We start from the raw sequence: 27,410 nt of genomic DNA, 5'->3' as shown, positions 1-27,410 counted from the left end.
CAGTAGACACATAAAGAAATATTAAAACGCGTTTCACAACTAAGATTTTTTTAAATGGCAGGAATAACTAGAAATACTATTGATAGCTTTCTTGCTTAAAGAGTAGCTAGTAGAGTTGAACAACAATCGAGAAAGCAAGGCTAACAGCGCCCGCAAAGCCGAAAACCCGCACGATAATGTTGACTACGTCACGTCATTAACGTAAAGACTGCTTGTGAGTGTTTCAAGACATCGGGACTACAGGAGTGATCAACTCTCGAACGTCAAGCAGCCTTGAATCGCCACAGTTGTTTATACCAGACTGAACTTTTATGTACTTTGGCAACTGTTATGTATCTATAAACAATCAAGTAGCCTATTTGAAACATTATCTCTACCTTTCAGTTATAATAATCCGTTCCCCAATCTTTAATTAGTAGGCCCTTATTAAAAGGTTAGGAATTTTCTTTTCATATGTTTGAAATCAAGTGTAGGCAATCCCAAGTAAAAAAATATTAACGTTATGTTTTATGTTTCTTAGAAATGCAAATTTATTTGAGAATTGCTTTTTTTTTTTACTTATATAATCATAGGTAATATGTAATTGAACCAGAACTGTTCTGTTTTGTCTTTTTGTTTCAGTTAAACATTTATGATATTTATTTCAATGATGTATGTTATTCAAAGTTAAGAAATCTTTCCCCGCGTGATCAGCGCGTCTGGCCGCGAAACCAGGTGGCCCGGGTTCGATTCCCGGTCGGGAAAAGTTACCTGGTTGAGGTTTTTTTCCGGGGTTTTTCCTCAACCCAATTTGAGCAAATGCTGGGTAACTTTCGGTGCTGGACCCCGGACTCATTTCACCGGCATTATCACCTTCATCTCATTCAGACGCTAAATAACCAAAGATGTTGATAAAGCGTCGTAAAATAACCTACTCTTTCCTCGCCGACCAAATGCTATTTCGAAAATGATGAGCGAGACTCGAAGCGCACGAGAGTTACGAGACGAGACTCGAAAGACAAATGCAACGAACACAGCGAGCGAGAGCGGCAATTACTTTTGTTCATCTGTAGTAGCCAGACAACATTTATTTTCCTTTGAATTTTACCGTAATTTCATATTCGGAGAGTCCTCGACTTGATCCCCAACGGCATTCTAAATATTATTTTTCGTAATAAAATAATTCTCAATTGTTTCATACAAACATGTCATCCAATATTTCAAATCCCTTTCCCTTTACTAATTATTAACTCACTTCCTTGGCAAGACATAATCCTCCCGTTCTCATGCAGTAGTGCTCAAGGCCGACTGGAAGTGAATCATTTTTAACAGATTCAAAGAAAATAATCAACTGGCTACGTCACAGAGACTTTGTCGTGTTTGTAGTTTTCCTAATGTTTAAAGACAACTTTAGAAATGAATACTAGAAGTGTTCAATTCTGTTGAGTTTTCAGTGTATTGGCTTTGACTCTGTCTTTCCTTTTAGACAGTTTCACACTAAATGTCCATGTGGCAAGACTATCATGACATGCAGTCAGCACGAAGTGTGAGATAACACAGAACGTCGCAAGGACGAAGGACAACGGCGATATTCGAACCTACGTTTCTGATTTCAGTGCAATATTGAAACTGTAGTATAAGCCTACGTATTATCCGTTTCGTTCATCGCATGTAGTGCATTATGTTTTAGTTTATAGAAATACCTACAAAATTAATTAAAACTGGAAAAACAAGAGACCAAAGAATCAAAACATGACGTTTTCCACTATAAATTTCGCTTGAACTTAGCGGAGTTGAACCATAAGATAGAAGTAACCATTCGGTATCAGAGAATTGTTAAATTTGTCTATTGATGACAAAAAAGACTTCCTCGGTCTGTATTTATTCATTCATTCATTAATAGTGTTCTGTCCAAGGGCAGGTCTTTCACTGCATACCCATATTCTCCATTCTTTCCTATTTCCTTCTTCCTCTTAGTCTCCGCGTATGATTCATATATCTTAATGTTGTCTATCATCTCATATCTTCTTCTGCCCGGAACTTTTCTTCCATTTACCATTTCTTCTACTGCATCCTTCAGTCTTTAAAGTTCTGCGGAATTCCTTTTTTACAAATGCGATTTTGAATCAAGGATCGCATAATTCTGAAACTTATAGGCTACTGTATATCCAATATGCTCATATTTATTTAAGTTTTTAACTTAGAAATCAGAGTCAAGTACGGTGACTGAATTCGATAATGACTTCTTTAAAATACTGCACGGAAATTTGGAAACAGTTCATCATCGACATCCATTCATAATTTTACTGCTTCATCACAGTCATCATCGTCGTTGTCATCATCGTCGTCGTCATCATCATCATCATCAACATTTATTTTTGCAATCGTCCTCATTCAGGTTGCATTTTGCTACATGCCCTGCCCATCTCAAACGTCTGGATTTAATAAATACACAAAATAAATTACAGTATACGCTACTGTAATTTATTTTGTGTATTTATTAAATCCAGACGTTTGAGATGGGCAGGAGATGTAGCACGTATGGGCGAATCGAGAAATGAATATAGAGTGTTAGTTGGGAGACCGGAGGGAAAAAGACCTTTGGGGAGGCCGAGCGTAGATGGGAGGATAATATTAAAATGGATATGAGGGAGGTGGGATATGATGTTAGAGAGTGGATTAATCTTGCTCAGGATAGGGACCGATGGCGGACTTACGTGAGGGCGGCAATGAACCTGCGGGTTCCTTAAAAGCCATTTGTATTTATTTATTTATTCATTTATGTGTTTGTTCATTCATCCATTCATATTTGTGAGATAAATTCGGTCAATTGAGTACGTACTGCCCTTGCATAAGGTGAAATTTATGACATGAAAAAGCACACACCTAAATATGTTACTGGCTTTACAAAAATTATTATGAGAGTATTAGTACACAGTGACATTCATATAACAATTTTATTTTATGATTGCTCCGATTGATTGTAATTTTTGAACACAAATTTAAGTGCATATATATATATATATATATATATATATATATATTTCTGCGTATAACAACATATTTAAATCGATTTCAGAATGGAATGTCATTGTAAATTTGTTAAGTTAGATTGAGTTCATAATATCGGCGATACCAATAATTCATGCTGCATTCATATGCACCAATTGAAATAGAGACTAAAATATTAATCACTTCTTTATCTTACCTGTAGCGCATGAACAGTAGTAGGCCTATCTCTGTATTTGCAAAAAAGCACGCAATCGTTTGCAAATGTTTGTCAGTTCTTAACGTAGCGTACACTACATACCTTGCAATGCCCTCATTTTTCACTTTCTAGGTCGTTCAAAATGTTGTCTTTTCTTTCGATTCATATTTTGTAACTGTTCTGCATTTTCATTTCCAGAGTGAAATAGGCCTACTTGTTGAAATTCGGAGTGTTTTCCAGTGTAACTGCGACTGACTGACTGGGAGGGAGTGTTGACATCGAAATACCATTAATTGGTGTGGCCTCCATGCTCGTGTTTGTCGACGATTAAATTATGAAAATTGCGTTCAACGCTGAGGCAGAACTATACTTAAATTAAGAAGCTCTTATATCTTCAGTTGGAATTCGTTGGACACCGGACACGCAGGGTCCAACAGACTCCAACACAAATAGACGCAGGAACTGACGTCATAGTTATATCATACCGTAAAAGTTTCAGCTAACCATCTAAAAAAGGCTGTGTCTGGGCATCTGCATGGAACTTCACATTTCCCATTTTTTTAATGCCGACAACGGTGAGTCAACAATTTTAAACACCTAAAAATTACATTCCATAACATTGTTAGTGTACATAATATCTTCTTTACGTTTTCCTTGTTAGCTATATATACTGAGTTGTTGTTTAGCCAACTGTCCGAAGACAGGTCTGAACCTCAAGTGATATTAACAAGGCACCACTTATCAAGCAACTAGGTCAGGAGATAATGGGGTAGGGTGGCCAGTTCCTTTCCCCTTCCATTGCATACATCGCCGACTAGCTACATATTACACTAGTCAGACTTCAGATGTACACAGTTGCTTTTATTATATTCCAATCTTTAAACCTGTATTTTACTTTCTTTCTTCTATTATGGTATTATTTTCATATTGTTTAGTGTGATTTTGTTATGCTATTATCTTTCGTAATATGTTAGTATTCTGTTCTTCAAACTTTTTGTTAAATTTCAATCCTTGTGTATTTTGTGACCTTGTAGAGAGTAAGAGAAGGCCTTTTGGCCTTAACTCTCCAGTATAAGTAAATAAATAAATTATTATTATTATTATTATTATTATTATTATTATTATTATTATTTTTATTATTATTTTATTATTTTATTATTGTCGGTTTATAAGCAAAACACATTACTCTTTCATCGTATGATGACGCAGAATATCTGCATGGAAATATCATATGTACTTCTGTACATTAAAATAATAGCCTATATAAAACACATTAAGCCAAAAATATTCCTTCTGAGAAAAGGGCGTACATAATGTATGCGTATGAATTTTGGAATTGGAAAATGAAATACACATAAAGAAAAAAATACTTACTAAAAATAATATTTTGAGGATTCAGTTTTGTCAGAAACTTTTGAACGCATTTTTCTTAGAAGTAATATATTTGACTTAATGTGTTTTGCTTGTAAACCGACGATATCTTTATATCGGTTATTTAACAACATTGTATAAGCTGCGCGATTGTCTGCCGTCATTGGTATCGGTGACAGGGAGTTATTTTGACAAGATGAATCCGAAGCTTTGTCATGGTGCTTCTTACAAGCTGAGGACAACATCGGAAAAAGCTAATTGACATAATCAGTCCAAGCTGAATTCAAATCCACACCCGAGTTCCTCTCCGGAGCACGAGCCTTGCTTGTTACACTAGACCACTTCGATTGCCTCATTTTCGGTATAATCTGTGTATATTCACTTTAATGTACGACGCTCGTTTCTTCGACAAAATTCAATGTTCTTCTCGGGTCCTACTTAATTAACTGTGAAGCTCACACATGCAGCTATTCATCAGACCTCAGAAAAGGAAAATGTCTTCTAGATGGGACAGAATTAATTGAAGTTCGTCTTTTTTAGTAGGTTATTTTACGACGCTTTATCAACATCTTAGGTTATTTAGCGTCTGAATGAGATCAAGGTGATAATGCCGGTGAAATGAGTCCGGGGTCCAGCACCGATAGTTACCCAGCATTTGCTCATATTGGGTTGAGGGAAAACCCCGGTAAAAACCTCAACCAGGTAACTTGCCCCAACCGGCAATCGAACCCGGGCCACCTGGTTTCGCTAGACGTTATTCCGCAGGTGTGGACTAGTGAACGGAAGAAAAGATATCAGATGATAGACAACATTAAGATAATTGATTGTATGCGGAGAGTAAGAGGATGGCGGAAAATAGGAAAGATTGAAGAATGAATGAAAGCTTCAAGTTTATTTGCAATATTTGTCTCATTTCTGAGTTAGGTGAATAAATAAAGCGACTCTGAAAGACTGCATCCTACTAAGAAGACGGAAAGTACGTATCGTTAAGCGCTAAGAAGCACAGCGTCCTTTGTCACGCACGAGACGTCACCGCACCTTGTTCGTTGATCAGCAGCGCCAGCTCTTACAGTTAACGAGAATCGAATAAAATTGCTTGCAAAAGTCTTGGTGCCAAGGTTAAGGTACCGAGAGTTGGAGAAAGGCTTGGATTTAGAGAGAACAACTAGTTCTGTGACTATTTCTTCTGGTGTTCATTCTGAAATTTGTCTTTGAGCATTAAGAAACTACGAGCAGGATAAATTGTTTTTGAGGCGTAACCGGAAGGCTATTTCCTTTGTTAAAAATGATTCACTTTCAGTTGGCCTTGAATACTGCTGCATGAGGAACGGAAGGAATATTATTTGTTGCCATGAAAGTGAGACAACTAGAGTAGTGAAAAGAAAGTTAGGCTCCGATCGCAAATTCGTGACACCTGCGCGAAAGACGAATTGGCATCCACTTACGTGGACTCGCCCAAGAGTCTTGCTGGGGGGGGGGGGTGTTTGAACAGTACGCTCTATGAATAAGCAGTCGCCTGCACACACAGAACCCCCCACTCCGCATGTTGGTGCCACTAGTTTGCGATCGGACTCTATTTGAAAGAGATCGATTTTGGTATGTTTTTGGGGAACAACTAGGGTTGCCAACCCTCCCGTATTTTCCGGGGTCTCTCGTATTTGCCCCTAATTTTAACAGTCTCCCGGCTACCGTATTTTTTCTTCTCTTCGAGCATTTTTATCCCTTATTTTTGCAATGTAAAAGTCATGATTCTAAACATTTGATTTTGCCGCGAATGATGACTGTTTATAATGATGAATTTTCTTGTTCAAGAGAACTATTGAAATGTGCAGTCTTTTCGGAAGGTAATGCTTGCTGGAAATAGGTTTTAGTAGTCTCCTGTTTAAAATTAAAACGATATTAATTTTATAATTTTGAAAAAAAAACACTGGCTAGTTTTGTTATATGCATACCGCGTAGTGATGTTTTATTTCATGAATAGTAATAGGACAGTTGTTCGAAACAGAAGTAGGACACATTTAATGAAATTAGAGCTACAAACTGAATTGACTTCAACTACTACGCGAGACAAGATCTGTCTCAAAATATTAATTCAGGCGGTAGCCGAAAAATAGACCCATAGGTCTATAGAACCTTTTTCGGGAGAATGTTTAACTCGATTCTCCGTTTTAAAATCTACTTGCTTACGTAGTTTTTTTCAATATCTTGTAAACATGCACCCTTGCTTAGTTGTGAAACTCAGCAAACATCAGTGAAGTTGATCCTCAAAATGAGTGCGATGTGCACTAATGTGTAAACTGCACTCTGAAAATAAACTTTGATGTGAGTGTGAATCCATTCTAGATTAATACTAAATAATCTGTAATCTGTATTCAGTACCCAACAGATATTCTTTATTTTCACGTATTCGGTACAATTTATGACGTAACTATGAGATATAGACTATGTAAGAAATATGTTACTAAAATGGTTTTGAACTTGTAAACCTCTGTAATGTGCGCTGTTCAATGCTAATGTTTAATTTCTGCTAAGATGTAATCATATTGAAAGTTTTTTGATAAAATAAATTTGTTCTATGGAAAAAGGGCCTATAAAATGCTCCAAAGTAATATATAGCATTTAAAACACTATTAAGGTCGGAATGAATTATTTAACAAAAACATGTAGACAAATATTATTGTAACAGTATGCAAATTGTTATTTTGATAAAAGTGCATTCAAATCGCAATTACATAAAAATAAACCTTTCAATCATTTTTTTCTCGAAACATGACTTTTGCTTATGAGCCCTTTTTCCAGCTACCGCCTCAGTTTAAGCCTAGCTGTCGAAGTGTAGAATAAAGTTGCTTTTTAGTAACTGAACTGAATAATTTGCCAATTTTCTATGTGAATTTTTTTCGATTTCTTAATCTCTCATATTTTCTTTAAAAAAAAGTTGGCAACCCTAGAAACAACTCAGAAGAATTTCAAAAAACCTAATTTAAAATGACGTTGGTTATCAAGCTGAGGACCCTCCGAATGTGGGACTATAATGTGCTAGAAGCATTTGATGGTAGGATAATAAGTTTTCGGCGAGTGTGCCACTGATCATTTTATAATATGAAAAATGATACGGAAGTTTTCTTTGAACAATTATTATTTTTGGTATTTGGAGGAATAAGTTGGCATTAGAGATGAACAGAACCAACTGCCGCTCTCTCTCGGTATGTTCGTTGCGTTTGTCTTTCGAGTCTCGTCTCGTCATTCTCGTGTGCTTTGAGTCTCGCTCATCATTCTTGAAATAGCATTTGGTCGGCGTGGAAAAATTTCATAACTTTGAATAACATACATCATTAAAATAAATAACATTATAAATGTTCAAATGAGACAAAAGGACAAAACAGAACAGTATGTTAGTTATCAAAATGTTCTGGTTCTATTATAGAATATTACCTATGGTTATATAAATAGAAAAAAAAATTCTCAAATAAATTTTCATTTCTAAGAAACATAAAACATAACGTTAATATCTTTTTACTTGAGATTGCACACTTGATCTCGAGCATATGAAAAGAAAATGCCTAGCCTTTTTATAAGGACTAGTAATTAAATAAAGGTTGGGAACGGATTATTATAGACTGAAAGGTAGAGATGTTTCAAATAGGCTTATTCATATATAACAGTTGCCAAAGTAGATAAAAGTATAGTCAGGTATAAACAACTGTGGCGATTCAAGGCTGCTTGACGTTCGGGACTTCGGGAGTGATCAATCTCGGCGGCTCGTAACACTCACAAGCAGTCTTTACGTCAACGACGCGACGTATAGAACATTGTCGTGCGGGTTTTCGGCTTTGCGGGCGCTGTTAGTCTGCTTTCTCGATCGTTGTTCATCTCTAGTTGGTATAGTTCTTAACGTCATGTTATTAATAACGGATGAAGTAGGCCTATAACTAAACTTTGACAATTCTGAGTTCCGTTTTCACGCTGTGGAATGATGCAGTCCTCGTAATGAAGGAGTGGGGAGATTTTATAGCCGTTGTAATACTTACGGACATTTAAGGGAAGAAACACAGGGACTGCTGCAGGAATAATATTGTGGCCGTGCCGATCCAATCTATCATCCGTGGTCTTGGCAACGCTCATCGCGACGTAAATAACTCTTCGCAGCCTGTTCGACCTCCACCGCACCAGTTTACCTGTCTGTCAACTGTCTCAGCAGTTGCTGCGGTTATTAATGTGGTGTGGTACTGGTTTCATGCAAAATGTTTAGCGAAGAGAGATTATCTCTGTCTCCAGTGAAACATTTATTGCTCAGTCGTGTCACATGTTAGCTACTGTTCTTTCAAGAAACCATTCAATTAGTAGAGTTTTATGTATTTGTATATTATTCTTTCCAGTCTCTTAGAGTTCGGGATAGACAGTCTCTAATTTGAAATCTGGATTTTCTTATCAACTTAACACAAGGCGGGCTACACAATGGGAATCCAGTCACGCGAAATCAGTACAATACAATACACTACACTACACTGCACTACATTACAACAATGGCAATACAGGACATCATATTGAGAAGAAATGTGTGTATATATTTATATAAACATTTGAAATGGGACAAGAGAGTTTAAAAAGGGCGCGTCAGCCACAATGCCTGTTTGCGCCCTTATCTAAAATTCTTAACAAAACTAAAACATAAACAGTACAATAAGCTGAATGCTAAAACGAACTTAAACGAGGTAAACAAATGCAGGATCAACAAGGGGATGAACAAAAATCATAAAAGTGAACAGTTCTCAGACCCTAGGTAGGATTGAAATGAACGAATAGAATAAAAGCCACCGGAGTCAAATTATATAACAGTAAAAAAAAAAGAGTTGAGACAAGCGCCCCCCATGCCATCCCCATAACTCCGCCTATGTCGAAGATCGAGAGAAAAAATATGAAAAAGAAAAGGAGAGAAATAGAAACTGAAAAGTGAAAGAAATTAAATGTTAGAATAAATGAGAAATAAATAAAGAAGGAAGGGTAGAAAAATAATCATCTAATTAAATACACATAGTAATAAATTAAGAAAGAAAGGGTGAGGGGTTGGAGAAAGAAGAAAGTAAGGAAGGATGAGTGAGCACTCACAGATTCATATCGAGGTCAAGTTCCGGCAAGCAAGCACACACTGGTTGTACGAGTACGTCCATTCGATAATAGCAATTGAACCGAAACTCGATAACATGCGCTGGACCGAAACCTAACCTTGATCAGAAGTGTGTGTACGCTAAATGTAAATCAAGCTTAACACTGTCTGTTGGAACTAATATCCCAGACATATTACTATTGATATTTTAAATTGTAGCTATCTTCGTTAGCTCATTTTTTATACTGTGATTTCAAGGAAACTGCATTTACGTACACATATGTACAGTCTTATATAAATTTGTCTAAATCTATCTTCAGGCAGCGCCTGGACCACACGCCTAGAGAAAGGATGTTTATTTTGAACTAATTTACCCCTTGAATATATCTTTGTTATATACCGGGTCATCATTTTGTTTTTACTAACATTTTTAATATGAACCTGGCTATACTTTTAGATTAACGGTTGAGAACCGGAAACACTATGTTATCCCCTTCCACGACCGGAGTTTGATGATACTAGTGTAAAATACAAACAAATCACTTTACTAGATATAGGAGGGAAGAAAAGTAGTGCATCCATTTACGTAAACTAGGAACTATTACGATTTTCAGTTTGATAATTTTCGTTAGGTTTTTATTTACTCAAAATACAGTACAGTATTAACAATTGTTTTTACTCACTAACTAAACTATCCAGGCGGACGTATTCATTATGCAATGTTTAATATACTATCTACAGCACATTAGCATACAATATGAAGAGTGCATTTAAATTGAAAAATAATCAAAATCTGGATATTCAAACAAAGTGTTGAAAATGATGACCGTTCATTTCTATACGGGCTTCAGTTCTTTTGTGTGCATATTATCGAAAACGTTTTTAAGCATATCTTCTGAAATTGAATGTATGTTTCTGGAATGTAATTATTTAATTCTTCTATTGTTGTAGGATGTTTAATAAACACAGCTGTTTTACAGTAACCCCAAAAGAAATAATGCAAAGCATCAGTCGACATGGGGGGGGGGCATAATCCTGTGCCTCTTGAAATAATAATTCTATACCTACTCTATAACAAAGTACCTTACTTACGTATTGTAATCACTTCACTTCTGCCCGATTTGCACAGATAAATTTATTCAGATTGCTGTCTACTGTCCGTCCAAGTATTATTCAGATTGCTGTCTACTGTCCGTCCAAGTAATTATGTCGCAGGGCCGTGGAAAGGGGGAAATCACGTGGCAGTTACTTAACGAGGCCCTTTTATTTAAATTATTTTTAAAATTTGTATAATATTACGTAGATGTCCAATTCCTGACAGCAAATTTTTTTTTCAGAAAAGAGCTAAGACAGCCCAGCCACTAGTCTTTACAGAGCGGCCAGTAGAAACGGATGTTGGAAACAGGGAAGCGACGTAACCAAACAGATACAGTACCTGTGCGAAAATATGATTCAATAATGAATGCACTTTATTCACTGGAAAATACGACCATATTTCTGGAACATACTATACTCACTCAATACTGTATACTGTGACCGGACGACTTCGACTGCATATGCGGACTTGGGCAGAAGTTCACTAGTAGAAGGGGTGGGAGTGAAGTACATTAAAAAACTCAAGTACAATAAAAATTGAAGTAAAAATAAAATGATGTCCCTGATTTAGTTATAACCAGGCTTAAGATCCGGGACAGTTTAGCAACCAATGTACACACAACTTGACTATAGAGTTCCTTGAACATAGTAGACAGACGTACTGTGAATGTAAACAACGACGTCAATGTGCTGCGTTATATTCTACTGTTAATAGTGCAATCTAGTGACGGTGGAAAATGAAGTAGGATACTGTACATACCTCACAAGTTTTCATGTCCCTCTGCGACGTTGAAGGCGTTAGCTTTACAATGAATAACCAGTAGTGGCAAAAAAACCGGACCGACCTTTGTAGCTGATTTCAGAGCCTTTTTCACTCCAGAGCACGATAGACTGGTAACTAAGACTTTCAGTTCGAATCCTGCCTGGGAAGGAAACTTTTTTTTTTTCCTTATTCGAATTTATTCCCAATACTTTTCGATTGCAGTGATATTTTACTACTTAATTAACTTATTATTCCCAGAACACGAATTTTACCAGCAATCGAAAAGTATTGGAAATAAATTTGAATCAGGGACAAAAAAAAAGTTTCCTTCTTAGGCAGGATTCGAACCACGAAAGTCTTGGTTACCAGTCTATCGTGCTCTGGAGTGAACAAGGCTCTGAAATCAGCTACAAGGTTCGATCCGGTTTTTTTTTTGTCACTAATGTACTTACTTGGAACTAGTTGGAAGAAACTGTTTACTGTGAATTGAAAATGCACTATGATGGCCCGAGTTCGTTTCGTAGGGAATACGCCAAAGTTAGGGGATGGGTGAAACATTTCAAAGATGGGAACACGAGCATCCACGATAAGCCTCGTAGCGGTCACCCTCGAACTGTGTCCACTGAACGCAACAAGGAAAGAGATGATGACTTCTGGATGCATTTTGGATGAATTTCGTGAATCTGGACAGACCATAAATGTTGTCTGCTATATCCATACACTTTTGAAGCACCGTCTTGCATTGTGCGAGAAACGATCTGGGAAGAGGATCATCTGTAACACGCTGGCTCTCACTGCTCGTGTCACCATGGGGAAAATCAGGACATTTGGGTAATAAACCCTTTCGCAGCTCTCTACAGTTCCGACTTGGAAATCTCCGGCTACCATCTTTTCGGTTCTGTAAAGGAACTGCTGCAAGGCCAACACTACGAGATGCTGGAGGACATCCAGGAAGCAGTGCATCATTGTCTTCGGGAAGCTGGAACGGACTTCTGCCGCAAGGAATTTTTCAAACTTATAGAGTGGGGAAAATGTGTGCAAATAAATGGGTACTATATTGAAAAGTGACGGAAAAGTCTGTAGATTAAGATGATGTACCTGGTTTGTCTAAATAATAAAAATTAAGATTTATAACAATGGGCTGCTCATGACTTTCAGTACGACCCTCATACATACATACATACATACATCTTTTTTTCAGAATATAAGTTAAATAAGAGCGTATTCCGAATCTCACTGGTGAGCAATCCGATGGCATCACGATGTTCCGAATTCCACCGATGACGTCATTGATGCTCCACCGGTGTCGCACCGGTGCCATCAGCTTGCAGAGGTGGTGGCAGTCTCCATCAGCCGCCATCAGTGAATCTGATTGGTTCTTGTATAGGGCGGGAATTAGCAGACGAATGACATCGTGCACTGTTGTGTCATGGCCGTGTATTCTGCTTTGGTTCTACTGTATTGTTTGTAATGAGCACAACGTAAAAACAATATGTTAATGGCTTATGAGCGAACATGTCAACGGACCAGTTATTACTACCGGTTCAAGAAATAAGTTGTTTATGATCTCTTTTCTTTGAACGGGATGGCAGTACGGAAATTTCGCAAAATTTTGCTAGCGTAGCACAGATAACCACTTACACTGTCGCCATGACAGCCACCGATCCTTCCAGCAGTTTTGTTCCTATTCCGCTGCAGCGTGACGTCATTGTTGTCCACCGGTCCGGTGAGATTCGGAATACGCTGTAAGCCACCATATGAGTCTGTAGCTTCTGTACGTGTGTGTTTGACACGCCCTCGTCTCTGTTGCAGTGAAGAGGAGCGTTACAAGAAGGTCCTGTGGAAGGATGTGCGGGTTGGGGACCTCATTCACCTCTCCAACAACGAAGTGATTCCAGCTGACATTCTCCTGCTGCGGTCTAGTGACCCCCACGGACTCTGTTACCTCGACACTTGCAACCTGGACGGGGAAACCAACCTCAAGCAGCGGGAGGTTGCCAGGGGATTCACCGAACGAGTAAGTGCAAAACATAATATTATTGTCAGTCTAATCGACATACCTACCTTCTTGTCTCTCATTCTCGCTCCTTGTCTGTACGTCCTTCGCCCGTCGATCCATCCATCACCTGCCAGCCCGTCTGTCAAAAGTGCATGACTATCCACGTCTAACTTTATTATTATTATACTATGTACCCACGCTTTGCTGGACTACCCATAACTATTGTCATTTATTTATTTATTTATTTATTCATTCATTCATTTAGGCCTATTCATTCATTCATTCATTCATTCATTCATTCATTCATTCATTCATTCAGTCGTCCATTTACTTATTTAATTATTTATTTGTGTATGTATCCATGTATTTATTCCTTTATTTATCCACTTATTTACTTATATATGCATTCAATCATTCATTAATTTACTTTATATATATATATATATATTTGTTTGTTTATTTATTTGTTTTCATACGTGGTGCAGTAGAGCTTAACCCTGTAGTATACCCTAATGCAGAATGTTTACTGATAGGTTGTTTCTATAATGTTATCAATTGGCATTGCTTTGAATGTCATTAGCTTCAAAATGTGCGCGATTCAATTTTGTTTTCTTTATCTATAATAAACTGTAATCGTTTGGGCTCTTAATCAGGTTAGGCTACAAATTATAGCCTATATTTCTTTTATACGTTTGGTTTAGAAGCCCAAATCAAAGCAGTCCAATAACAGAATTAGAGTTCTATTTCGAGTCCATTCCACTTTGCATCTTTAAATCCCGGAATGCATTAAACTGAAATTCTGTGTTTTTAACATGCGAGAAAAATGTTCTTTTTTATGAATTTTCATGGTGTTATTTGAATATTCATTTACCCAAAGGGTAGTTGTACGTTTGCTGTCAACAAACATACCATTTTGAAACTTACAGTGCTGGAACAGTCTATAGGGTAGACCAGGGTAGTTGTAAACAGGGGGTAATTGTAAACAAATGCTGTGAGAAACACAAAACTGTCAATATAAAAATTTTAATTCGGGGAATATTTAAATTAACATGTTGGCTAACTTACAAAGCAGTTTGGCGCCAGATAGGAGTAACTGCTTAGTTGTGAACGAATGTTTTGTAAGAGTCTACAAAAGAAGTTGAAAAAGAATTTTGCTTCACCTTCATTTTTGGCAATGTAAGTAAACGTACAGTGCTATATTTTTAGAATGTGTTGTTTTTATGGGTAATGTATAGTAGTTAACATTTATTAAAATGGTTTTGAGATCTCCCATAGCGTTAGTTCATTAAATTATGACGTGTTTACATTTGCCCCAAAGCTTTAATTACTTGGGGATAATTGTAAACATGTTTTATTATGGTTACATTTCGTACTTTTCAGTAATCAAAATGCCAAGAAATTATATTAGGAGGAGATCCCCACCCAACTACACTGTAGAGGATTTAGAGAAGGTTGTCACAGATGTGAAATATAGTAACTACAGCTATCGTGATGCTCAGGAGAGGTATGAGTTCCTATATCGGTCATATATCATAGGTTAAAGGGACGAAATGTACCAGTGACCAAAATTGGAGTTGGAAGGAGTATAGCTCTTTCTTCTGAAACAGAACAAAAAATGTTCAGTTCTGATAGCCCGTGCGAAAATTGATCTTTACAATTACCCCCCTCTCAAAGGGTTAAATGTAAACAGGTGGGGTAAATGTAAACTTGCAATTAAAAGATGAAAAAAGTAAACCGTATTATTTTAAACCCATTTTCAGGCAAAAGAAAGATCTAAAAATAACACAATGTTTCTTTGTCATGCTTACCGTTACTGAGGGTTGTGTAATGTTGAAATATATTTGAAATCAGTGAAAAGTGTTTACAATTACCCTGGTCTACCCTATCTAGCCTTCTTCTAGAACTGGTACAAGATGACACAGCGAGACTCCTAAGTCCTATGCCATAGAATCTATAGTATGAGCCACCGGCGTAGCTCAGTCGACTAAGGCGCTTGCCTGCCGATCCGGAGTTGCGTTCGGGCGCGGGTTCGATTCCCGCTTGGGCTGATTACCTGGTTTGGTTTTTTCCGATGTTTTCCCCAACCATAAGGCAAATGTCAGGTAATCAATGGCGAATCCTCGGCCTCATATCGCCAAATATCTCGCTGTCACCAATCTCATCGACGCTAAATAACCTCGTAGTTGATACAGCGTCGTTAAATAACCAAGTAATAATAATCTATGGTATGTCATGGATACGACACAATATCACATGATTATGAATAGGCCTTACCTTGTAACCACGAAATAGCATTTATTTAAATGCTGCACCCTGGCCGTTGTATACATTGCAACCGATATTTAGTCGGAAACCTTGAGAACGAGTACATTATTGACCTGACCAATGGTTAGTAATCGTATCTCTTTGTAGCTCAGTCAATTAGCAGATCACTGGCTTACGACGATTGCGGACCCGGATTCGAATCCCGGAGATGGCGAAATCTTATTTGTTGTGGACAAATCAGGCTTGTAGATGGTTTTTTATCGATATACTCCCGTATCCCTCTACCATTTCACCAACACCTTTCATCCTACCTTAATTTCATCTGTAATTTCCAGTAAAAAATGGGCTGGGATGAAGCTTTGAGGATAGTACGGGTTTTCGATGCTGATACAGGAAAGATTTGGGGCCCCTGTTCTGAGGCTTATCAGGTTATTCGCCTGAGAATGGGACTGGCTCTGCCAGGACTGAGACAATATGGTCCGCCTGTCAGTATCGGATTCACGAATGCCACCCTGACTGGACAGTCAGCGCAGAATGGGCCAAAGCAAGTCTAAATGCAAGGACCCATTCTTGGTCCAGCTGTTGAAAAGCCAAGGCAACACCCAAGTCAGGCCAGGCCAAGCTAAGCTAGTCCTCAGCTCCCTTCACCTTATCACAGGTGTTTGTTTAAATACTGCTTCGTATCTTATTGATTTTTCATACAGTACATAAACAAAAAAGTTAATACTATTTGTTAGTTGTAATGCAAGTTTTATAAATCAGAAATAAAAGTAAATGAGAATTGGTGCTGATAGAATACGGGAAGCATCTAATATTTTATTCTTAAATAATGTCTCAAACGAGGTAGTTCCGATATTCATTTATTCACTGTTGAGACCTTAGAAAGCCGCTGTGTATGCAGCCTTGCCATTGCGTGGATACTAGTGTCCTGCAATGTTCGAACATGAGAGAGGCAACCAAGACATTACAAACTTCGTCTTATTTCTTACGAAAACTAATCGCAAGATCTGTGCTAAATCCTTAAGCGGTTAAACATGAAGGGATGGGAGTGAAGGACAGTGAATATTTTATAACAAGGTGGAATAAACACGACAGGACTCCTACTGTAGAGAGAACATCGGCGAATATCGAACTTCGTCATATTCGACAAACTTGAACCGAGCATAGCGCCTGTAAAGCACGGCGCTAGTGGATACCATAGTCGTTGATTCAAATCTCGTTTAGAGCATAGATGTTTGTCCGTGTGATGTCCTGTATTGTGTTATGTGGAGCTCGACATATGCTCGACAGAAGTTCCGACATTTATCCATCTACAGGATATCAGGTCGACAAATTCGGCAGGTGCGGAGCTTTAGTATGCTGCATATCTTTACGTAGAACTAGGTGTGGATGCGATCACTTGTCGACAGATGCATAGCTTTACTGTAATGCATATCTTTACGTAGAACTACATGTGGATTGTACGAGAAATGGACAAGGAGAATACAGGGGTAACTGGATGACAAGAACAAAAAGAAGAATACAAGAAGAACAAGGGAAATGCAAGTAGAACAAGACGAAGACAAGGAAAGTAATGCGAAGACAAGGCGAGCAAGGTGAAGACAAAGAGAATAAGGAGAATACAAAGAGAACGAGAGGAAACACAAGGAGAACAAGGGGAATACAAGGAGACGAAATGACGGTCAATTCCCAAGTTACTTCTCCTTCTCCATACCTAGTGAGGAGAAAGACATAGTTTTACGTCATAAATGTCTAAAAATAAACTGTGTCTGCCTTGCTAATATGAAGGGCTAAGTCTCATGACCGAATTATTGGCTTTTATTTTTTACTTGCCAGTGCATATAAAAGCCTAATAACATATTACTTTACGACTGATTTACCTCGCATTAGTACAAACTACTGTATATTACAATAAGGCATTATAGGATGGAGTAGTGCTTATAGTACCTCCCTCATGTCAATAACACTTCTGCAGAAAAGAATAATAAAACATATGTCTTAATAAACATCTTGATTATCCTTCAGAACTGTTGTATTCAGAATTTAAAGTATTTGACTTCCATTAAATTTTATAACAATGTATTATTGAATTTCGTACATAAAAACCGAAATAACTATATTTAATTTATATTTACATAAATATAAAACCAAAGATAAGACAACATATGCTTGACAGTACCTAAATGTACTACAACTGTAGCATTTAATCACAGTAGCAACTTCGGCCCAGGGCCGATAATGATAATAGCTAAATTCCCAAACATACAATTTGCTAATGCTCCTTATTTCAAAAAATCAATTAAAAATTGATGTTTACAGAGAAAATTTAAAGTTCAATTATTGTGATATCTGTGTTTCTTCTTCTTTTTTCTTTTTGTTTTCTTTTTACGCTGTTATTTAATAAAATGTCTTAACATTATGTGGAATGTCCCCTGAGCACGAGTAATGTAACTTACTCTTTCTGGGAATGCTGGGAGTGTTTTTATATAAAAAATCAATATGTATCTTTGTTCTGGCAATAAAGTATTATTATTATTATTATTATTATTATTATTATTATTATTATTATTATTATTATTATTAAAAACTTTAAATTGGGAGATTCATGAGGAAGAACATTGTGTATCATCAGATGGTTCTTTTAGACGGACAGACATTATTGCTATCAACGGACGCTTAAAACGGGCTCTTGTTCTTGACCCTACCATCCGTTTCGAAAGAAACCTAAATCAGGCCACCGAAGTTGATATTGAGAAGAAGTCTATATATGAACCTTGTCTGCCTTATCTTTCTCAAAACTACAACGTCCCTCTTAAACAATGGTCTGTCATTTGTTTGCTGTTTGGCAGTAGAGGTTCTATTACAAAATTCACATGGAATTATCTTAAGGAACTTCACATTCCTTTTGATTATATAATGTCTGTTCTTATAAATATTATCAAGGATTCTCTTCAAATATTACATCATCATCTCTATTTCAATTAATCAACTTATATTTGCCTTCACCAATTAACTTTCTTTTTTCTTTAATATATCACATCACATTATATTGTACATGTTTATTGTATTCAGGACCCTTGTGGTCACTCAAATTCTTTGAGCTGATGTCTATAAATTTAGAAATTTATTATTATTATTATTATTATTATTATTATTATTATTATTATTATTATTATTATTGTTATTATTATTATTATTATTATTATTATTATTATTATTATTATTATTATTATTATTATTATTATTATTATACGATCATGTTAACTGCACAATACATAAATATCTATGAAAATGTAACTGTAATAAACGAAGGAAAATCATGCGTCACTACTCAAAACCCCCATAGGAGCAAGGCAAACGCCGTATTAGTGAAGAGTTTTGAAGCAAGGTACGCCTGTAATTGAAGTTCCGAGAAGGGTGTGAAAAGCCTTTGGTACCTCCAATCCAGTACTCAAGTTCTGTATTCTTGAACTGGCAGTTGGGGTGAAGAAGCACTCCTTGAAATTTGTTGTAAGTGTCCGTTTTGAACTCTAAAAAAATATTCAGAGACGATTGCGTATTATGTCGTTAACATAGAAAAGTTAGTATGACAGGAGAAATTAAATTGCTCGGAGCAAATCTGTCTTATAGAGTACTTATTCCCCTCGCATCATTGTACAATATATTTTGTAGAAATTGGAACTCCATTCTATTTTATGAGAAATCGTCAGCTGTCTAAACTGTAGACTGGGCAACACTCTCACCCTTATTTAAGAAAAGCAACTGGAGTGTGATTACTAGCGAGGTGTTTGCTTAACTGTGTGTGAAGACATTAGCCAGCGGAATCAATATTGTAGCTGCCAGAGGAACAACACGGGTCTCGTAATGGATGGTCTTTGCATAGATTGTATTTTTTATTTCACAACCATTGTTAACTTGGAACAGAGAAGAGGGACTATCGATTATTGCGTAGTGTTCATAGTGTTAACCTTGGCAGGGAGGAACTACAGTTAATAATAGAATTTTCCTGTTCCCCATATCTGAGCAGTATAAGCGTATTACACAAACTTTCTCATTTACAAAAGGTTACAGCGTGATATTAATATGACTATCCTTGACGTTGATGAACGAGTACTTGTATCTTATGCCTTCTTGTTGTCTCACGTAATCACTTGTATACAATGGTAACTTGGTTCATTAGAATAACCAATCAGAAAACATATTAATGCATTAATAATAATAATAACAATAATAATAATAATAATAATAATAATAATAATAGACTAATAGTAATAGTAACAGGTTGGTTTAAAATCCTGATGAATCTAATGCAATTTCTGGCAGACAAAGAGATTCTGAAGCACATTTTATCGGTTTAGTCTCGCTTTCCCAGACGTAATTTTACCAGATTTCTTTCATCGTCTCATTATTATAGAAAGGCGCTTGGAAGTATGGACGTTGAGCTTCATGCTTTCTTGACCTCTGCACTAGACTGAGGTGGTGTGGTTGGAACCACGCTCCGGCTTCCTTTTATCTCTGGGCAAGAGCCAGTAGTCAATTTGTTAGGATGCTGAGTGCACCTCGGGGACTTTCTGGGAGCTTCGTATATGAGAGAAATCCCGTCACTACTTGGGATTGAAGCCGGGATCTTCGAATCGTACCCAGTTGCTCTACTAACTGAGCTAAGCCTACTATAACCTTGTGACAAAATGTCAAACATCACTGCTGTAACATCCTCAAAGGTCGAAATTTGATGTCGAACCAACCAAAAGAACAGAAAACGTTGAAAAAGAAAAAGAGAGAGAGATAATAGGTTTAGGTCTTGGACCCGTTTCGTCTCCTTACTTCTGTTTTCTCCATATTTTCCGGGGGCGTCCTTATCTTCGCTGTCCTGTAAGATTGTATTGTAATGCTGTTTTGGTCGTCCCGATGTTTGGCATACGTTACAAATGTTCAATAGTCAAATTATTCCTGTATCATGTAATTATACTTGGTATATGTGGTGCATTGGACATTCAACTTTTCCCTTATTTCAGTACTTAGCTTATGATCAAGCAATGAACCAACTTCATAGCGAAGAAATCTCATTTCAGTTGATTTTATGTGACTTTAATAGGGTTGTTAACGTCAAGCTTTCACTTTCCTATAGTTGTAGTGCTAAAATTGTAATAATTTTAATAAAGCTCCTTATGTCATGTCTTGCATTATTGAAGAACATTTGGGAAGTTTTTTTCTCCCCATGTGTACAGGGAACCGACCTAGTGCACAACCGGTCTGAAGAACCCAGTTTTATTTAGAGCACCTTTTCCTAAGTGTTTTTTTCGAATCTTTCAATTTCGCTATACTCGACAAACAACAACAACAATAATAATAATAATAATAATAATAATAATAATAATAATAATAATAATAATAATAATAATAATTTAGAAATAATTTATTCGAACCGTAGTTCGTGTAGTTCAGCAACCGCGATTGCAGACGTGTGAGCAGGTGCATTGTCGTGATGAAACAACATTTTCTTCTTGACCATACCCGACCTCTCCCTTTCAGTTGCTGCAGAACATTTTATTAATATTCTCCGGTTATTGTTCTCTACTTCGCTAGATAGTCAATGATGATTATCCCCTCAGAATCTCAGAACACGGACGCCATGACTTTCCCAGCCGATTGAACAGCTTTTGCTTTTTCTTTGGAGACGGATAATCACTGTGCTTTTATTATTTCGACTGCTGTTTTGTCTCTGAAATGTAGTAGTGAATCCAGATTTCATCATTGGTCACAAACCGCCTCAAAAATCGGCGTGTTTTTCTCGAATCGAGCCAGATAATCCCTCGAAACGAAATTTGACATGGGACGTGCTTTTGTTCCGGTATTAACAAACTCGGAACCCACCTTGCGGAAACCTTGGTTATGTCCAAGACATTGTCCACATCTGTGGAGTAACGGTCAGTGCGTCTGGCCGCGAAACCAGGTGGCCCGGGTTCGAATCCCGGTCGGGGCAAGTTACCTGGTTGAGGTTTTTCCAGGGGTTTCCCTCAACCCAATACGAGCAAATGCTGGGTAACTTTCGGTGCTGGACCCCGGATTCATTTCACCGACATTATCACCTTCATTTCATTCAGACGCTAAATAACCTAGACGTTGATACAGCGTCGTAAAATAACCCAATAAAATAAAAAATCCAAGACATTGACTAAGATGTGGTGCACCCGTTTCGTTGAGATACGTATAACCTCGCTAATTTCTTGCACTTTCAGTTGACGGTCATTCATTACCATATCGTGGATTTTTTTCTACGTTTTCTTCACTTGTTGCTGTTACTGGACGTCTATTGGAGAGGGGGTTCGTCTTCCACACTGTCTCGACCACGTTTAAACAGTGCCGCCCATTTTTTCATTGTCGAAAACGCTGGAGCGGATTCCCACTGTAGCATCCATGTCTGCTTTAATTTATGTTGGACTTGTTCCCTTTTTTTAAGAAATATTTAATGACAGCACGAAGCTCGATATTTTCCATTTTTGTCAATCTGTTCGGCGCACTAACTTCAAAATTAAACTGCACAAAATGTAATCAACAGAATATTAACCCGAGTCCGCTTATCTTGCCGCAAATACAGGTGGGCGTGTATTAATTACGCTAGAATTTTTATTACAACGTTGCCACAACTCTATTGTTTAATATTGTTCGATGTGATGATGTAATGGCTGATAGTAGTTGTCTCATGCAAGCTTCCTAACTCATATTAAAACAACATGACAACGCTGCATAACTATAGGGGAACAACTTAGAAAACTCCATTATTCTGCGCATGGGTCAGTCTTAAAGATTGACACAATATACTATTCACCTCCTCCTTCCTAATTTTCAGCCAATAATGGAAGAAGGCGTGCTTTCAATGAAGCAGAATATTTTCGCATTCCATATGCTTAATAATAACTCAAAAAGTAGTAGTCAAATTCTAATAAGGAAAAACGCATGTTGAAGAATATTGTTTGCAGATTTTTAAGATGTTTGAGTCACCGCAATGTAACAAATGTAAGACTTCTTAATTGAGGTTTGTTTTATACTACTGTAGTGTCGGAAAATATGTTTTTGACATAGAAAACCGATCAGCGATAAACTTTTTTGAAAAGATAAGTGGGTAGTTGCAGTGTATGAAATCGTCTGAATATTCTACTTTATATTGGAAAAAAACTCCATGTTAATAGAATGAGTCAACAAGATATCATCACTTGTTAAGTTTATGTCTGACTGCTCGAGGTCCGTCAAGTAGCGCGTACATAAACATTATTTATCTTCAAAACCCAACCATGCTTTAATAATAAGCATTTATTGTGTTGATTGATTTCATTTACTTACAGGGACAGACTGAAATGTTTAGTCAGTTGTCTCCAGTCTTCTCAATTGGATTTTTGTAACAGAAATTGGATCCCCACATAACGTAAACGAACGATTGTGTCGCCTCCTTTTCGCAAAATATGGAAAAGATAAGTGGAAGAAATGTGTTGATCACGTTAAAAATAACAACGAACAATATTTTTCTAGTGATAATGTAATAGACAGTAAAATTGACAGAATAATTTCGTTAGGAGAATGTTTAACTGATAACAGTGATGCATCAGATGACTTGTCAATCAGTAGCGACAATGGTTCAAATTAATGGAGGGAATCTCCGATTCCGCCTCCAGCGCAGCGGTAAGGTTTAGTAACCTCCCATAACGGAGTTTTGTAAGTTGTTAACTTATAGTTGGCCTGCATCGAATGGTTTGTTACGTTTTGGGTCAGGCACAAATCTGGAGAGTGGTGTGAGTGAGACCGTCTAAACTTGGCGAGGATTATACGTACGTACGTACGTACGTACGTACGTACGTACGTACATACATACATACATACATACATACATACATACATACATACATACATACATACATACATACATACATACATGCATACATACATACATACGTGCGCTGGCCTTCTGTGCTCGAGGTTGCGGGTTCAATCCCGGCCCAGGTCGATGTCATTTAAGTGTGCTCATGTCAATAGATTTACTGGCATGTAAAAGAACTCCAAGACAAAATTCCGGCACACCGGTGACGCTGATATAACCTCGGCAGTTGCGAGCGTCGTTAAATAAACCATAATTTAATTTACATACGTACATACGAATATATTACGTATATAAAGATTAGAAGTAACATGTCAGTTGGTCGCAGATAACATAGAGGTAACAACTGTGAAGGAGTTGTAGCTATCTGCAAATTGATTTGTGGAGAATCATAATGTATCTTGAGTAAATTTTAATCACGACACACTCAATGGCAACGAGACGCACTCAGTAACAATGATAGAGATGCCATTATTTGAAAGAATGGATATGGAATCATATTTGAATATCTTGACGTATGAAACATGCCACGATAAGAATAAATATTTGCTCTGTGTGCAATATGCTTATCTAGCTCTACACTCAAGCGAGAGCTAATCAGTCCATGATAGACTTATAGTAAATATATAACTTAATTAAGTGTATTTGATTGAATCATATACACGTATGTATATGTATGTAATGTATATATGTATGTATGTATATGTATTGTATTGTATTGTATTGTATTAAATTAAAATATTTGTGTATAATTCTTTCCCAATGGCGGGTACGGGTACTTACGTCATTCACTCAAGTGTCCCCGTCTGCGGACCACGTGCCCAAACTGTACTTATTTTAACCGCCGTAAGCGTTGCCGCCGGTGCACCATGGGAGGTGAACTACATAGCAACTCATGATTAGTGGAGCAATGGTAGAATGTCGGTAGGAAAAGTGGGTAGGTATACCCCACGAAAACCTATCACCAAACACTGTCTTTGTCCACCCAGCGGGAATCGAAACCGGCTTAATAGCATGGAAAACTAACCCCCTAGCTGTTCGGAAAAAGCGTCATGTTTGTTTAATATTGATTATTTAAATTTTGTTAAACTAAATACATTATCAGTAGGTTACGGTTATGGGCGTCATGAACTATTCTTTCGTCATATATAATTAATTATATATATATATATATATATATTTTTTTTTTCTTTCACGTACGTTCGGGAATCGTTTTCGAGAGCTTCTTGAAATAAGTTATTACATCTATATTCCATGAAATTCCGAACTGGTGAAATCGTAAATTGATAAGTAACTTGTGACCACATTACAGATGATGAACTTTTCTCCTGAATTTATACTGTTTGGTCGCATTTAAATAAATGTTATGTTTTATTTAACGACGCTCGCAACTGCAGAGGTTATATCAGCGTCGCCGGATGTGCCGGAATTTTGTCCCACAGGAGTTCTTTTACATGCCAGTAAATCTACTGACATGAGCCTGTCGCATTTAAGCACACTTAAATGCCATCAACCTGGCCCGGGATCGAACCCGCAACCTTGGGCATAGAAGGCCAGCGCTATACCAACTCGCCAACCAGGTCGAAGGTCGTATTTATGAAATACTGCATTAATAATAATAATAATAATAATAATAATAATAATAATAATAATAATAATAATAATAATAATAATAATAATTTTAATTGAATGTCATTTTCTTTCTTCATTAAAAACTATTGCAGTAGTAAAGATTTTACTCTGTCAGAATTTGTTTATACTTACATAACAGATCTTTATATTGGACTTGTTTAATTATTTTATCTTTATAAATATGTAATGTAGTTAATTCATTGAAATCTTCTAAAATTAATTCTAATAACGTAATTTTCTTCATTAAGTTACAAGTTATTATAGCTTGAAATAAATGTCTGTCCCACATTGGTTAAGTTACTTATTACTCTGAAAAACATACACAATACAGTACCTATTCTGTTCAGTTAAAATTTTGTCCAATCTGTTGAAACTTACATTGTAGAAAATAGTGATGAGACAAACTTATGTTATTCTTGTTTCTTTATATTAATATTACAATAATTTTATTGTTAATAACAACCATTACCGAGGTTTATTCAGGTGTGGAAACTTACTTTTTTACCCTGAGACGCCACTCGCAACTACAAATAGGAAAATATTTCTTCTAAACGTGTTCATATGCCGTCCCTAGGTGGATTCCTATCTTTTTGTGAGAAACCGGAACGGATTTTTTATATTAGCTGTCCCGAAAGCGGCCTCGAGGCAAGTTTTCACTGAGTAATTTCGTTTTTCCCAACATTGTCATATTCCACGTCGCCGAGTTGTCATTTTTCCGTCTGCGTATAAATTTTGTAGTTTAAGATGAACTATGATGAAAATTTAATTACAGTAGATCAGAACTGATCTGCGAAGAAATAATACTAGTCGGAAATTATTTTGAATATGCTTTAATCGTGTATAAGACTAACATGAGTTTATTATGTCGATATAGACTTAACATTGTGTTTTATGTTGTGTTTTTGCAGCAAGATGTGTTTGAACCGAGTAAATTCAAGTCGGTCGTCGAGGTGGATGGTCCAACGACAAAAATCTACAGATTCCATGGTGCCATTGTTCATCCAGCTGGCGAGAGAATTCCAGTTGATACCGAGAACTTGTTACTTCGTGAATGTGTTTTGAAGAACACGGACTTCGTAGAAGGAATTGTTGTGTATGCAGGTGAGATACATCTTGCACTAATCTTAGCCTACTAATTTATATTATTTTATAGTTTTCGCTTTCCACTCCAGAGATCTGTGTTTAGATATTCCAGCGAGTCCACATGGAAATTATGTAATTATCTCACCAAGTCTTCATTATTATTATTATTATTATTATTATTATTATTATTATTATTATTATTATTATTATCATCATCATCATCGTCATGCTTTAAAGAAACGATACATATTATAATAAGAGGTGCCAAACTGTTCGTCAGACGAGATACGACAGTCTAATAAAGGGTGAAAGGGGATCGATGCATCAAAATTTAAGCGGTTATCATACATGTTAAATAGTCTATAACAAAACTTTTGTTACATTTTTCCTTCGATGAAGCACCGTTAAGCAAGAAAAAAATAGTCTTTGCCCAATATTCCAGCGCTGTATTGTGGTAATGGTCCGAGAGAAATGGCTGATTGTTATACAAGCAGCTAGGTAAAAATGATCTGAATAGTTAGTGTCTTGATTTTTTTTTTTTTTTTTTTTGCAAATTAAACCGTTTAGCCATGAATTTAGATTGAATAATTGCGAAAATCGTTAAAATAAATCTTGCAAAGTAGCGCAATGTCGCGTACCTGTGACAGTACAGCAGAGGGGTAACGTGTGCTTGAAGCTGCGCACGAAGTCACTCGGAATGAAGTACTGAGAAGAGTCAGCGAAAGCTTTCTACAACGTTGTCGATCATGTATCACTGCCAGTAGAGGGCATTTGGGCATCTCTTGTCATTACGTGTAATGTTTTCGAGAAAGCTTTCTTTGTACGCAGATGACACCATAATTTACTGCACCAAATCTCATCCAAACGAAGCTATTGCCGCCATTCAAAGACATGTGAGTTTCATTGAACGATGGTTCCTGTGTTGGAGAATACAAATCAACCCTGACAAGTGCGAATCCATAATTTTCACAAAGTGCACCAAAAAACCTGACAGTAAACTTACATTATATGGTCAGTCTCTACAATATGTTGATCAAATTA

At 36.8% G+C, this 27,410-nt stretch overlaps 1 protein-coding gene across 3 annotated transcripts in view; it reads left to right on the top strand.

The window, feature by feature from the left end:
- Nucleotides 1–27,410, top strand: part of LOC138696524 (phospholipid-transporting ATPase VD) — a 346,689-nt gene that overhangs the window by 238,826 nt on the left and 80,453 nt on the right. For all 3 annotated transcript variants that reach the window (XM_069821610.1, XM_069821608.1, XM_069821609.1), the window contains exons 3-4: nt 13,333–13,537; nt 26,195–26,387. In XM_069821610.1, the coding sequence (XP_069677711.1) occupies nt 13,333–13,537; nt 26,195–26,387 (398 nt within the window). The remainder of the gene's footprint in view (nt 1–13,332; nt 13,538–26,194; nt 26,388–27,410) is intronic.

This window comes from Periplaneta americana, chromosome 3 (genome assembly GCF_040183065.1).
Source record: "Periplaneta americana isolate PAMFEO1 chromosome 3, P.americana_PAMFEO1_priV1, whole genome shotgun sequence".
Lineage (NCBI taxonomy): Eukaryota > Metazoa > Arthropoda > Insecta > Blattodea > Blattidae > Periplaneta > Periplaneta americana.
The sequence above is the reverse complement of the archived record's forward strand: the minus strand, read 5'-3'. Positions and strand labels throughout refer to the sequence as shown.